The sequence below is a fragment of the Delphinapterus leucas genome, chromosome 10 (genome assembly GCF_059928025.1).
Source record: "Delphinapterus leucas isolate spDelLeu-1000000601 "Yukka" chromosome 10, BTC_Dleu_Yukka2, whole genome shotgun sequence".
Classification (NCBI taxonomy): Eukaryota; Metazoa; Chordata; class Mammalia; order Artiodactyla; family Monodontidae; genus Delphinapterus; species Delphinapterus leucas.
In genome coordinates, this window is record NC_143138.1 from 64,531,453 (window position 1) to 64,545,805 (window position 14,353).

Genomic DNA, 14,353 nt, shown 5'->3' on the forward strand with positions numbered 1-14,353 from the left:
TATAAGCTGTAGTTAACAATATTAGATTTATCATTTGGATTTCCCATTTGTCCCTTTTTTTTTTTAGGGAACTTTTTATTTTGAGATAATTGTAGATTCACATGCAGTTAAGAAATATTAACAGTGAGATTCCCGTGTACCCCTTGCCCAGTTTCCCTCAGTTGTAATATCTTGCAAAATTATAGTACAGCATCACAAGCAGAATATTGACATTGACACAATCAGCTACTCTTATTCAGATTTGCCCAGTTTTACTTTCATTCACCTGTGTGTATTTAATTCTGTATACTTCTATTATGTGTGTGAGTTTATTTTTTAATTCTAAAAATTTCCCAGTTGGCTGAGAACTTGAGCTGGGAGGGGTGTGTTATTTACTGGGTCCCTCTCAAACTCCACCAGTAAACAACTCAAGTATAATTTTCTTTCACATAATAGCTACTTAACTGGGGCAAGTTAATTCTAAATCTTGGTTTCCTCATCTATAAAATGGAATTCACAATAGCTACTTAATGCAGAGGGTTGCTGTGAGGACTAAAATGAGAACATATATGTAATGGGTACTTAGCAAAAGGAACTTCATAAATGATCATCTCATTTTTTTTTTTTTAACTAAGAGTACAGTGAGAGTATTTGGGTTTTTTTTTTAAGCTTTTCACAAAAGTGTATTATCCTAGGATTGTAGAATTGGAAGGTCCCTTAATAGTTTTAGAATCAGTGAAGGACTTCCCTAAACGTTCTTAGGTAATAAGCTGTTATTCTTTGTGATAAACTAAAATGTGCCTCCTTGTACCTTGCAGATCTGCCCTTATCCATGTGATAGCCCTTCTAGTCTTTGAGGACAGCTATAGTCATCCCTAAATTACCTATCCTTTAGCCATTCCTCATAAGATGTAGCTTCCAGACCCTTTCCCATCTTGGTCTCCCTCTTCTAGATAAAGACAAATTAGTTGTTCCCCTTAACTGAACAGAGAATTCAGATGTAATCTGCCTAGCATATCCCAAGATAGGCCTGTCTTCTCTTTAGCTGAGCTTTTTTGGGAAATCAGGTCACCTAGTTCGTGCACATACAGCTTGTTCTTTTGTCTTCTGTTTACTTTGTAGATGGAAAATAAATGCATAGCAGTGTAACACAGCAAACTGAATGCACATTTTGCCCTCATTTCCTCCTGTAATCCCATTAAAATGATAGTAAGAGGGAAAAGAGAGATCGGCAAATGAGATGTCAACGGAATGTTGAAGCCAGGAAGCAAGTGTGATTAACTTAGTGGGCCAGAGGAACTGAAGGTGCCTGCTTTGGCAGGGAGGGGTGGGGGGGAACTAACAAAGAGGATTTGTAATGCAGAGCCCTGGAATAGCTCCAGAATCGGAGAAACCAAATATTGAAAACAGGAAGATTAGTCGAAAGTCTATGTGAAAAGCAGTTAGATGCCTACAACCCCTCCTCTACTCTCTCAGGAGACAGATATTTTAGTCTTAGATATTGAACCAGAGGCACACCAAGCACAGAAGATGAGATGGAATATGGAGCAAAACTGAAAATAGGGGCTTTAAGACAAAGTTCTATATAGTGATTAATAGGACCATTCCCCTTTCTCAGTTTTCAGAATATCTGCAGGCAGGTGCTGTCATGCAAGAGTCTGAAAGATCCTCCTCTGATAAATTTAATCCCAGAGAAAAAGTCTTAGCGATACTGTCTACTTTTGGGGATCCTCAATAAAATGACAGATTCTTCTTGCCTGATCACCCTAACGTGAAGCCCACAAGTTGGCAAGCTTAGCTCCCCTACACAGAGCTTTCAAACAGCTTCTAAAAGTATGAGCAGATAGCCAAGTGTCATGAGACATTTAAAGAACATAAAAGATAGAGTCCAGGGGACCTCCCTGGTGGTCCAGTGGTTAAGACTGCACTTCCAATGCAGAGGGCGCAGGTTCCATCCCTGTTTGGGGAACTGGGATCCCACATGCCGCATGGCCAAAAAATAAAATAAAATAAAAAGTACTGTTCTGAAACTCTAAACAGTTCCTTAGGGGAAAAAAGTCCAAATCAAATGGAGGTGAAAAAAAACTCAGGAAACAGTAAAACCAGGGAGGAGAAAAAGGAAAGATTTTAACTATAATATCTTGAGAGAGATTAGAGAAAATATTGCATGCATAAAAGATGAACTAGATTCTTTAAAAAAAAAAAAAAAGAACCTCCAGAAAACAAGACCTCTTAGAAATTAAAAATATGATGACTTCCCCAGCAGTCCAGTGGTGAGACTCTGCACTCCCAATGTTGGGGGCACGGGTTTGACCCCTGGTCAAGGAACTAGGATCCCACATGCCACATGTCATGCCACCCCCCAAAAATAAGGAATTAAAAATATAGCAAGTATGAAAAATACAACACAGAAATATTGAAAGGTAATGTTAAAGACAATTCCCAGAAGATAAACCAAATGAAAGAGATGGAAAATTGGGGAGAACAGATAAAGTAAATTATAGAGGATCATTCCAAGAGGTCTAACACCTGACGAATGGAAATTTGAGAAGAAATAAACAGTAGAGAGGAGGAAATTATCAAAGAAATGGTATGAAAAGATGTTTTCAGAACTAAAATCATATCTATAGATTGATACAGCACAGTGAATGAAAGAAAACCAACTTCAACTTACAGCCCTGTGAAACTGCAGATCTCTGAGGATAAAGAGAAAGTCCCAAAAGCCTCTAGAGAGAATAGTCATATAATGTTAGTATTCAAAATGGCATTAGCTTGCTCAAAAGCCACAAACTAGGGCTTCCCTGGTGGTGCAGTGGTTGAGAGTCCGCCTGCCGATGCAGGGAACACGGGTTCGTGCCCCGGTCCGGGAAGATCCCACATGCCGTGGAGTGGCTGGGCCTGTGAGCCATGGCCGCTGAGCCTGTGCGTCCGGAGCCTGTGCTCCGCCACGGGAGAGGCCACAACAGTGAGAGGCCCGCGTACAGCAAAAAAAAAAAAAAAAAAAAAAGCCACAAACTAGAAGACAATGGAACAATACCTTCAAAATTCTGACAGAGGTGAATTCCCTGGCGGTCCAGTGGTTAGGACTCCTTGCTTTCACTGCCGAGAGCGTGGGTTCAATTCCTGGTTGGGGAACTAAGATCCCACAAGCCACATGGCATGGCAAAAACCCAAAAAATTCTGATAGAAAAAAATATTCTCAACCTAGAATTTTATAGCCAGCTAAACTATCATCCAAGTTTAAGGATAATAAAGACATTTTCAGTCATTTTGTGCATATGCCCTCTGATATTGTGATATAATAAGAAATATGTTTTTGGTCTTTGTCCCTGGTTCCTGGCACAGAGCTCCTAAAATCATTATAACTTCTGAGTAGTAGGGGTAATAAGACCATCTTTTGTTGTAATATTTGCCCTTTGTTCTCAGTTCCTGACACAAGAGCTTCTAAAAACCTTGGAATTTTCTGAGTGATAGGGGTAAGAGGAGAAGTCAGCTAAGTTTACACTAATGAGGTAACTCTTTGTGGGCCCCTAGGTAGCTTCAGGTTGGGAGCTGGTTGCCAGAAGAACCAACCATGTAATCAGAGGGTTGGAACTTTCAGCACCACCTCTCTGCCTCTGGGGAGGGGAGAGGGGCTGGAGATTGAGTTGATCACCAATGAGTTAATCAGTCATGCCTACAGAAAAATCCCATTCTAGCAAATTATCAAACCTGAAGAGGAGATTTTGGGGACACCTCCCCCACCCTGACCTTATAGCTGACGGGTCAGAAGTATGAGTGGCCCAGTTAGCATCTGAAGCAGGGGCAGTCTGGTGGGACTGAGTCCTTAACCTGTGGGGTCTGCACTAACTCTATGTAGTTAATGTCAGATTTGAATTAAATTGTAGGATACCAATTGGTGTCTGGAAAGTTGGAGAATTGGTTGGTGTGAGAACAAAGCCCACACATATCGTGAAAGAAGTGCTGTGAGTTAAAAACAGCTTATAGTACACCCTTTCTTAGGAAGCTCTGCTAGAAGACACTTTTCACCAGAACAAGGGAATAGTAAAGAAGAGGACTAAATGGGATCCAGGAAACAGGAGTTCCAATATAGGCAAGGGGAAAGGAATTCCCAGAAAGACAGTTCCAGTATGGATGTCACAAGAACAAACTGATAGGGTACCTGATGGAACATATTAAAGGGAGTTGTACACTTTATTATTATCTTCAGGGAAAACAGAAATTATACCAACAAAGAAATGTAATCATAGTATACATCCTGGCTTGTCTACAAATAGTATTCACGTAGATCTAATAATGCAATTCTTAATGTTAATTTGACCAAAATTTGGCATAATTCTATGGGAAAATGGAGATAGTATGTGAAGTAGTATGTGAAGAGAGCATGTCAGAGCAAAATCCTAATCTTCCATCATAAGAATTAAATATGTAACGTAATAGTTATATTTTGCCACATAACAAATTACCCCAAAACTTAGTGACTTAAAATAACAGGTATTTATTGTCTCACAGTTTCTGTGGGTCAGGAATTCAGAAGCAGGATTTGAGAAGCTCTCATGAGGTTACAGTCCAGGTGTCACCTTGGGCTGCAGTCATCTGGGCCTCTCAGGATATGTTGTTATCTGGCTTCCCTGAGAGCATGTGATCCAGGAGAGACAATTAGAGGAATTTGCAGTGTGTTATATGACCTAGCCTTAACGTGACATCCCATCATCACTTCTGCTACGTTCCATCAGTCACAGAGACCAACCCTGAGACATTGTGGGAGGGACCTGCACAACATGAATACCAGAAGGCAGGGATGAGTGGGGAGCTGTTTGGAGGCTGACTACCACAAGTAATAACTAAAAGTGAAAATTCAAGAAATAATATTAGAGGCATATTACTTAGAAAGATAGAGATAAATACCAGAAGAAAGTGGCTGCCCCGGGAGCAGAAATCAGGGAACCAGAAACTTCTGGTTTTCGTTATAAGCCTTGTAGAACAACTTTAAGAAGTATTTGCATTTATTACTGTGATTTTTTTTTTAATTATGAAAAACCCTCAAAGCATGCAGCCATTTAATGTCCCCAACACTGGTAGTAGGACAACACATGGATTATATGAGGAACTCCTAGAATCTGAATCTAGTAAGGATCCTTTGGTATTTGGATGGTTGTGTGCTTGATCTTGAAGGACAGTTTACAGATAATAAACCTAAAGTTCAGTGAAAAAGAGGACATAGTGACAGAACCTGAGCTAGAATCCTTGAATAAATACGACACAAAGAGATGAGCATCAGATAGTGAGATGGCTCTGGCATTTCACTAATGTGGAACTTAGGTGAAGGGGAGGAAAAAAAAGACTGTTTGCTCTTTCTGAAGAGTAGAAAATTCTGAAGTGGAAATGTTTATGTGTCTTGGAGCTATAAATGGCAAAGTTAAAGGGAGTTTCCTTTTGGCAGATAGTTGGAAAGCACTTTACGGAGCTCCCCAGGCTAAGGATGTGTTCCTGAGCATTTGGTACAAGTTAGAGAGTCTGCCTCTGTCCACATGAGCCCTGCAGGCCATGCAGAGCACTGGCCAGTCCACAGCCCCAGTCCTTCCAGCTGCTGCTGCCAGGGTCATGTTTCTTAGAGGACTCTGGGCTCCTTGTGGTCTACCACAGCCTGGTTGGTGCCCAGGGACCCCCTAACATCTGTGCCCACAATGCCTCCTCTGTCCTTGATCCCCACATGCACCCCCTATTCAAGCTTGGTCTTGTTTCTCCTCATCTTTTCCTGTCACTGTTTACTCTTCTGGAGGAGCCTACTGTTAGGTGCTTCGGCGTTCTTGGCCACTTTGTCTCTTCCATCTGCCATCTAATAAAATTGGAATCAGGATAAAGTGTTCAAGAAATCAGGTCTTTGAGTTGGTGGGGGGAGTTTGGAGGGGTGCAGTGAAGATTGCCATATAAATAAATATAATATAATGCCTCATGAAAATGTGTTGTCTACATTCTCCTACTATAACCGTGTATGTTGAGTTTAAAATACTTCAAGGTCTCCATGAAAAGCCTCAGCTATCACGTCCTGGGATGCCTTCAGTACCACTCCAGTGGGCGTAGAGTTGAGCTGTGGAAGGGGCAGGGTGGGTTTTTGTACTTGCATTCCTCAATATCTGTCTTTGTATTTTACTTTGCCCGCAGATTGGGGACCACAAATTCAGTGCTCACCGGATCGTCTTAGCAGCCTCAATCCCGTATTTCCACGCTATGTTTACAAATGACATGATGGAGTGCAAGCAGGATGAGATTGTAATGCAAGGAATGGACCCAAGGTACTAAATTCCTCCATCAGGTTTCACAACCTGCTTTCTAGGTGCAGTTTCAGCCTTGTGTTTGGTGCCCTTTGAGGGCCTTCCAGCAGGACCCAGTATCAAGCACAGCTCCACACACACAGTAGGTGACCAGTAAACAAGCTAGAACCTCAGCCAGTGGCCTGAGACAGGGTTAAAATAAGGAGAGTTTTGATGTGTTTTAACTCAATGAGAGTAACACGTCTCATAGGAACTAGAGTCCAAGATATGTTTTTAAAACTAGGACTGGGTACAAAGTTGGTGGTATATTATTCTCTTCACTTTTCTGTGCTAACCTTTCTAGCTGGCAGACTAGTCTTTCAAATAAGTGCCTTCATTCATTACCCTTCCCATCAGTCCAGAACAGTGTTGTCCACTGTTGTCCAACTTCCTGCCTCGATGGAGATGTTCTGTTTGTCCTCTCCAAATTGGTAGCCACTAACACATGTAGCTGTTGAGCACTTGAAATGTGACTAGTGGGACTGAGGGACTGAATTTTAAACATTATTTAATTTTAATTCATTTCAATTTAATTTTAGGGGAATTCCCTGGCAGTCCAGTTGTTAGGACTCCATGCTTTCACTGCCGAGGGCCTGGGTTCAATCCCTGGTCAGAGAACTAAGATCCTGTAAGCCACGCAGTGTGGCCAATAAATAAATAAATAAGTAAATAATACATAATAGTAAATTTAGTTTTAATTAGCCACGTGTGTCTACTGGCTGTTAATGTGATGACGCAGGTTGAGAAGGTAGCAGAAATCATGGTTATCTGATGGGTGAGAAAACTGAAGCCCAGGACTTCCCTGGTGGAGCAGTGGTTAAGAATCCGCCTGCCAATGCAGGGGACACGGGTTTGAGCCCTGGTCTGGGAAGATCCCACATGCCGCAGAGCAACTAAGCCCGTGCACCACATCTACTGAGCCTGCACTCTAGAGCCCACAAGCCACAACTGCTGAGCTCGCGTGCCACAACTGCTGAAACCCGTGAGCTCTAGGGCCCATGCTCCGCAACAAGAGAAACCACGGCAATGAGAAGCCTGCTCACCACAACGAAGAGTAACCCCCACACGCTGCAACTAGAAAAAGCCTACGCGCAGCTATGAAGACCCAATGCAGCGAAAAAAATAAATAAGTAAAATTTAAAAAAGAAGAAAACTGAAGTCCAAGGAGGTCAAGCCCAGAGTTTATCCCTCTAAACGTCTTTCAGTGTCCCAGAAAGCCCTCCATAATGGAATCATTGGCTCCAAATGTCAGTAGTGCTGAGGTTGAGCAATTCTGCCCTAGATGAGTTTTAGGGTCAGGAGGCAGTACTATAAACCCTGAAATTGCATCATTTACACACTTACTTAAAGTTATCCTTACATCTAGACCCTCTTTACAGAAATACTTTCCTGACTTCTCTATGAAGGCTTTATATAAACATTCCACATTATGCCTTTTGGGGCCTTGAAAGGAAAAAGGCATATTTATATGACTTAAAAGATTTTACTGCAAGTCTGTGAACTGAGGCTGTGTGTTTATAACCTAGGCTACATCCAAGGGTCCACTGTGCACCTACTATGTACCTGGCATTGTTCTGGGGTCTGGGCATGCAGAGCAAACAGGACACGCAAGATGATTCTTGTTGGGAGAGAGACAATAAATAAACCAATGACTCCAAAATATTAGCCAGTAAGCTGTCATTTGTTGCCTAACGTCTTAATCTCCCCGTGGTGAAAACTTGAAGGAAAGGAGCTAGGAAACTGTATGGTACCTTCCGGTTGATTGAAGGTGATTTTGCTCCAGTACATGGAGAGGATCTGTATACCCACTGCAAGGGTGCAATCTCAGGCCAGCTACTTGTAATGAAAGACATAGAAGTGTGTCTATATCCAAGGGCAGTTGTACACTCTCATCTCTGAGGTCTGTGTCTGACAGAGCCATGCTAATCACGATGCAGCGTCCAAGTGCTTCATTTAACAGATAGACTGAGAACCTGTGATCTGTGCTGCTGTAGGTACTGAGGTATAGTAGAGGAAATAGAAAGCACCTCTTATTATTCCAGCTTGCTAGTAGTGGCCATCTGGCAGTAAACAAATACATACATGATATGGCCGGGAAGTGAAAGTGATGTGAAAAAAGTAAAGCAGAAAAAGGCTAGCGAATGATGGTGAGGGTCTGTGCTATTTCAGGGTGATCAGGAAAGCCCTCTGTGATGAGGTGATATTTAAGCCAAGACCTTAGTCGGAGTGAGGGAGCAAGACATCTGGGGGAGGAGCCATTCAAACAGGGAGTATGCAGTGCAAAGGCCCTGAAGTGAGAGTGTGTTCAGCATATTGGAATAGAGTGAGGGGGAAAGAGTGGAAGGTGATGAGGTCAGAGAGATGGAAAGGGGCCAGATCACATACAGCCCTATAGACAGAATTTGGATTTCATTCTTGGTGTGAATTGGAAGGCAGAAAAAAATGTTGGAAACCTCAGGCTGGAAACTTATCCCAAAGAAATAATACAAAAATGTTATTTATAAAAGCTATTATGCTTACCAATAAAGGAAATAAATTATAGCACATTTACATGTTGGATTACTGTATAGCAGCCGTTGAAAATGTCAAACATGGGGAGTTCCCTGGCGATCTAGTGGTCAGGACTCAGCATTCCCACTGCCATGGCCCACATTCAATCCCCGGTCGGGGGGAACTGAGATCCCACAAACCGCGTGGCATGGCCAAAAAAAGAAAGTTGAACATGAAGTCAGTGTAGAAACATGGGAAAGGGCTTCATAAGTATTACATGATTATATCCATACAACTTAAGCATGCAGGCAAATAGGAAATGGAAATTAATCTAGAAAAATGACTACAGTTGACTCAGTAGTGAGATTCTGGGTCATTGCTTTGTCTTTTCAGAACCTTCTATAATAAAATCATTTGGGCAGTAAAGAAAACCTAAGAAGTAGAATGATAGCTGTGGTGAAGTAATTATTCCATTCAGGTAGATTCTCAAAGGGCATGGGCTAAATGTATTTGAGAGCGGGGCCCATCCGTTCCTCAAGTAACAATGTCAGCTTACTTAGGGCCTGAGTATCCTGTGGGCCGAACACCATCTCTGAAGAGCATCTGTCCTCTTTCCTCTAGCGCCCTGGAAGCTCTGATCAACTTTGCCTACAACGGTCACCTTGCCATTGACCAGCAAAATGTCCAGTCGTTGCTGATGGGGGCGAGTTTCCTGCAGCTGCAGAGCATCAAAGACGCCTGCTGCACATTCCTCCGAGAACGGTGAGGTGATGTGATGGGCCTGGCCTGTGTCGGGGAGCAGACCGTGTCATTTCTGGGATCCCCTGCCAGTTTGCTGAGTCTTTGGGGGCATGGAGAGTCTCATGAAGGGAGTGAGATGGGAAGATAACTGCGGAAATGACCTTTCTTGAAATCAATATCAAGCAGCACCCAGCTCTTTGGGATGAACCTTTCAGGAACATGATTTATGGAGCCTTGCCTGCACTCTCCCTTGGTCTGACATGCACCTCTTCTTCTGGTCCTCTCTGTCCAATCTAACCAGCCACCACCAGATTTATTCAGTGCTCCCTAACTGTTCCATAGCTGTCTCCCTCTTTGTTTAGATCCTTCTCCCTCCTTGAATTTCTTGGCCTTCCTTTTTCCTTCTGCTCTGCAAGAGCCCACCCAAATTTCACCTCCTGGAATTCTCTGTCCCCTTCAGTCCCCTGGGAGCAATCATTATATGCTCCTTTAGAGTAAGGACCATGGATTATACCCCTACCTATGTCCAGTACTTGGCCATGACCTTTTGAGGACTGAGCAGGTAAGAAGGCTCTTCTCCCTGTCAAGAGGCAGAGCTCTTAGTCACAAGGTAAAAGCCGCCTTTAACCACTAGAGGCTTGGGGGTGAGGGTTAGTGCTGGGCTACACACAGGCAGGGAGAAACCAGAACAGTGCCCCTCTGTCTGTGGTCTCTCCAAAGCCTGGCTCCGCCTGATCTCCTCTGATCACAAGGCCCCTGGCCTGAAGACCAGCATTCCTCTGCCTCAGACCTGGCCTCCTGAACCTCATCGCCTCTTAGAGCCAACCTCTCCATCCCCCATTTCTGTTCCACCAGCTCAACTCACTTAGCAGCTCTGTGGACCCTGCCTGAGGTCCACATCCTGCCTATGTGGTGCTCACGGGCATCAGTGAGCACTGCTGTGTGTGCAGATGGTCTTAACGACCGTGGTAATGATGCTAACACGCAGGGGCACTCTGTGCTGGTTTCTTTGGGAGGTAGGTGGTCCTGTTCGGGTTTTGCAGCTGGAGACCATGTAGTGAGTGCAGCCCCAGAGCCTGGCTTGACCTGCCCTAGGATGCCTTCTGGGTCAGCCTAGAGAGCTGCGTGTGATGGGCTGTAGGGCACACACTGTCTGTCCTACTCATTTGCGAGCTTAAGGACACAGACTGGACTTGGTTCATCTCTGTATTCCCACAGAATTTGGAGAATGACTAAGTAAGGCCCTGTGGAAAGGATGAAGTTGGCCATTCTCACAAGGGGACAACAGCTCCACCTAGGGGCTTTTGAGTTCCTCACTGTCAACACTGGATCCAGGCTCTGTTATAAAGTAGTGTCATGTAAAAAGATGCTTAGAAAAGTGATTTTTAGACCAGTGCAGTTTTTACATGCACCAGTGACATATTAGGAAAAGGTACTTAAAGCACAAAGCCTGATGTTTCGAGTCTGTCCTTGACATTTTTCTGTTCAGCACTGGGAGCCCCCTTCTGAAGCCTAAACTCACACCTTATTCCTGTTTCTATTCTCTGCCACAGGCCCCAGAGGTTTGGCCTTTCTGTTTTCTTTTCAATAGCTACCATCACTGCCTGTGTTCCTGGGGGTGGTTCTCCCTGAGCCTTGGTGCACAGTGTGATGGAGTCTCCCAGCTGCCCCCTTCCTGTGTGTTCTTGAAGACAAGCATGTGGGCCCTTCAGTTTCAAGGTTTGATTACTAAAGACTTGAGGGAAACCATCCTGAGCGGTTGTGAAAAGGACAGGGCATGACTGAGCACAGAAAAGCTGCAAAGCCGTCAGAGTTCTTAGAACAGTAGTTCCTGAGGCCATTTTGCCTGTTAGATATTCAGCCTGCTGATTTTTTTTTTTTTTCCCATGAGGTTGGGGTTGATTTTTTTCTGTGGCTCCTTTTCCAGCCTTCAGATGAATGGACCTCCTTGTTTTTAGGTGAGGATTGGTGGTGTGTATTTTCCAAAATTCTTCTCTCAGAACTGGATCAGAACATCAGATGCGTCAATGAACCAAGCCAATAACTTATTTAATTCAAGTCACTGCTTCCTACCTCCGATAAAGCATTACATCTTATCATTGTCAAGCTACGTCAGCAAGGAAGGAGGTTGTGAAGTGGCTGTTGACAGATATGGGTCTCTATCTGCCCTTTGGGTTATTGTCCCTCTTGTCTTCCTCCTTCTCCTGAATGGTCCCCTCTCCTGCATGGCAGCTCTCCCTCCTTTTTCCCCACCAGTTGGCTTACAGACAGGCTCCCCACATCCTACCCTCTTAGATGTGAAAGCCCACTTCAGTGGAAAGTGTGTTTTGTGCTCAGTTATTCCAAGCCAGTCAAAGACAACCAAAGGTGAGGCGCAGGAATCCTAACCTGGGAGGGAAAGGGTGGAAATGTGTGCCAGTCAGCAAAGTGGATCATCCTTTCCCACGTCTTTGGACTCTATCCAGTTCCTTGTCCGTGGTATTTGAACCCTCCTCTTGACTTGATGTCAGAGTAGTAGGAATGAGTGAAGCACATGCTGTAGAGGCCCAGGGAGGGTCTGTCCTCGTATCTGATCTGCCATACGTGCTTTTAACAAGTCTCAACCAGGAGAAAGGCTAACGTTACTTGACAGATGACTGAGCTGACATTCTGACCCTGAGTCCCGTATTTCTCCCTGGGCCATGCTGCTTGCCCAGGGGTGCTCAATGCTTATGCTTCCTTGGCCTTTGGAAATGGCCTAGGTTTCCAAAGCAACGGACAGAGCCAGTTTAGGCTGGAATGAAACAACAGCTATGCATAATTTAGAGTAGTTATAAAGCCAGGCTCCTGAGATGCTCTGCCCTTTCAGTCCCTGACAGGTCTGCTACTGGCAGTGGGCAATGGTGAATATTGATTAGTAAGTATAGCTTACTGTAACCCTTAAATCAATATGGGGGAGAGGGGGAAGAGAAAGCGTTCTCACAAAGAAGAGTAAACCTGGGCAATTTTAATCTAACATGTACCATCTCCCATCACAAGATTGTCAGTCACAAAATCAAAATAAGAAAAGCCATATCCCCCATGGTCCACTGCTGTCACCAAGATTTTGGAACCACATTGGGCTCATTTGGAATTTTCTCAGGTGTAATAGTAGTAAGAAAAACAAACATAAATTAAACCAGAAGCTAACTTCATACCAAGCACCATGTCGGATGCATTTCCTACATTCCTACTTAGTCATGGCCACAGCCCTAGGAGGTGAGTAGCTGTTGTCATCACCTTTTTCTAGGCGAGGCTATTACTGACACTTGAGGAGCCTAAGGAATCCACCCAAGTTGCCCAGTGTGGCAGGGTCAGAATTTACCCTGGGTTTCCCTGGCCCTGATGAGTGCAGGTCTGTCTCGGGACTGTGGGAATGTGCACAAAAGGCCAGAGTTCGATCTCAGCACCACCACTTGCTTGTAGAGGGACGATGAGCACATTACTTAGTTTCTCCGAGCCTCAGTTTTACACCTAAAAATGAGAGCAATTACTATTGTGGAGTGTTGTTTAAAAGATCCTGGAGAATGTGTCTAGAAACCCTGGCAAAGTACTTGACTCACTGATGGTGCCATATAAGTGATAGCTGCCGCTGTTGACTGAACAGTCAGGCCCATAGAGCCTCCTTTTGTTTAAAAAAAAAAAAAGGAAAGAAAAAAGTGTAAGGGTTCTGATATTAAAGAAGTCATCTCTCCATGTGGTTTAAACTCTGATTCTACATCTTCAGGGCCTTCCCGGTGACCAGAGGCGGACATTCAATCAAGAATGTCAACCACTGAAAGAAAGCAAAGTTTTCCAGTATGTGCTCTATTCTTCTCTCCTGAGAGCTGCTTCCCAGGACTTCCCAGAGAACTCACTTCACATAGACACACGGAGCACTAGGCCCAAGAGGCAGGCTCCTTTGAGGATAATCTGCCGTTTTTTTTGTTTTTGGGGGTTTTTTGGGCAGCGTTGGGTCTTTGTTGCTGCGTGCAGGCTTTCTCTAGTTGCGGCAAGCAGGGGCTACTCTTCGTTGTGGTGTGCGGACTTCTCATTGTGGTGGCTTCTCTTGTTGAGGAGCACAGGCTCTAGGCGTGCGGGCTTCAATAGTTGTGGTGCGTGGGCTTCAGTAGTTCTGACTTGCAGGCTATAGAGTGCAGACTTAGTAGTTGTGGCGCACAGGCTTAGCTGCTCTGCAGCATGTGGGATCTTCCCGGACCAGGGCTTGAACCCGTGTCCCCTGCGTTGGCAGGCGGATTCTTAACCACTGCGCCACCAGGAAAGCCCCTGCCTTATTTTTATACCTTTACAAGTTGAGTCCCAGAGAAGCTCACCTGATGTCACACAGGGGGTTTCCACTAAAGCTGAGGACAGAGCTTGTTTTTTTTTTCCATTCTGTAACTCTACCCAGAACCAACTTGAGAATGATCAAAGATAACATTCTTCCTCTAACTTTTTTCTTTTTATCTTCTCTTACGCCAAAAGGCTTCACCCCAAAAACTGCCTGGGTGTACGCCAGTTTGCTGAGACCATGATGTGTGCCGTGCTATACGACGCGGCCAACAGCTTCATCCACCAGCACTTTGTGGAGGTGTCCGTGTCGGAAGAGTTCCTGGCCCTGCCCCTGGAAGACGTGCTTGAGCTGGTGTCTCGGGATGAGCTGAATGTGAAATCAGAGGAGCAGGTCTGTAGAGCAGTCCAGAGGTGACATGGGGGCTGCTGCTCTTTCTAACCTTTGTTTTCTGTTTTACTTTTTTCAAAATGTAGATCATGGTGTATGTGCAGCTGTTGTTTATTATGGGTTTGCTTTATCATACTGTATGCATTTTTCT

At 44.2% G+C, this 14,353-nt stretch overlaps 1 protein-coding gene across 10 annotated transcripts in view; it reads left to right on the plus strand.

Annotated features, from left to right (window-relative positions):
• The window catches only part of KLHL18 (kelch like family member 18), a 71,580-nt gene that overhangs the window by 36,867 nt on the left and 20,360 nt on the right, over positions 1 to 14,353 (plus strand). For 9 of the 10 annotated variants that reach the window (XM_022573303.3, XM_022573302.3, XM_022573306.3 and 6 more), the window contains 3 exons: positions 6,145 to 6,275; positions 9,405 to 9,545; positions 14,007 to 14,205. In XM_022573303.3, coding sequence (XP_022429011.1) covers positions 6,145 to 6,275; positions 9,405 to 9,545; positions 14,007 to 14,205 — 471 coding nt within the window. The remainder of the gene's footprint in view (positions 1 to 6,144; positions 6,276 to 9,404; positions 9,546 to 14,006; positions 14,206 to 14,353) is intronic. The other variant, XM_089918096.1, reaches the window with a different exon arrangement.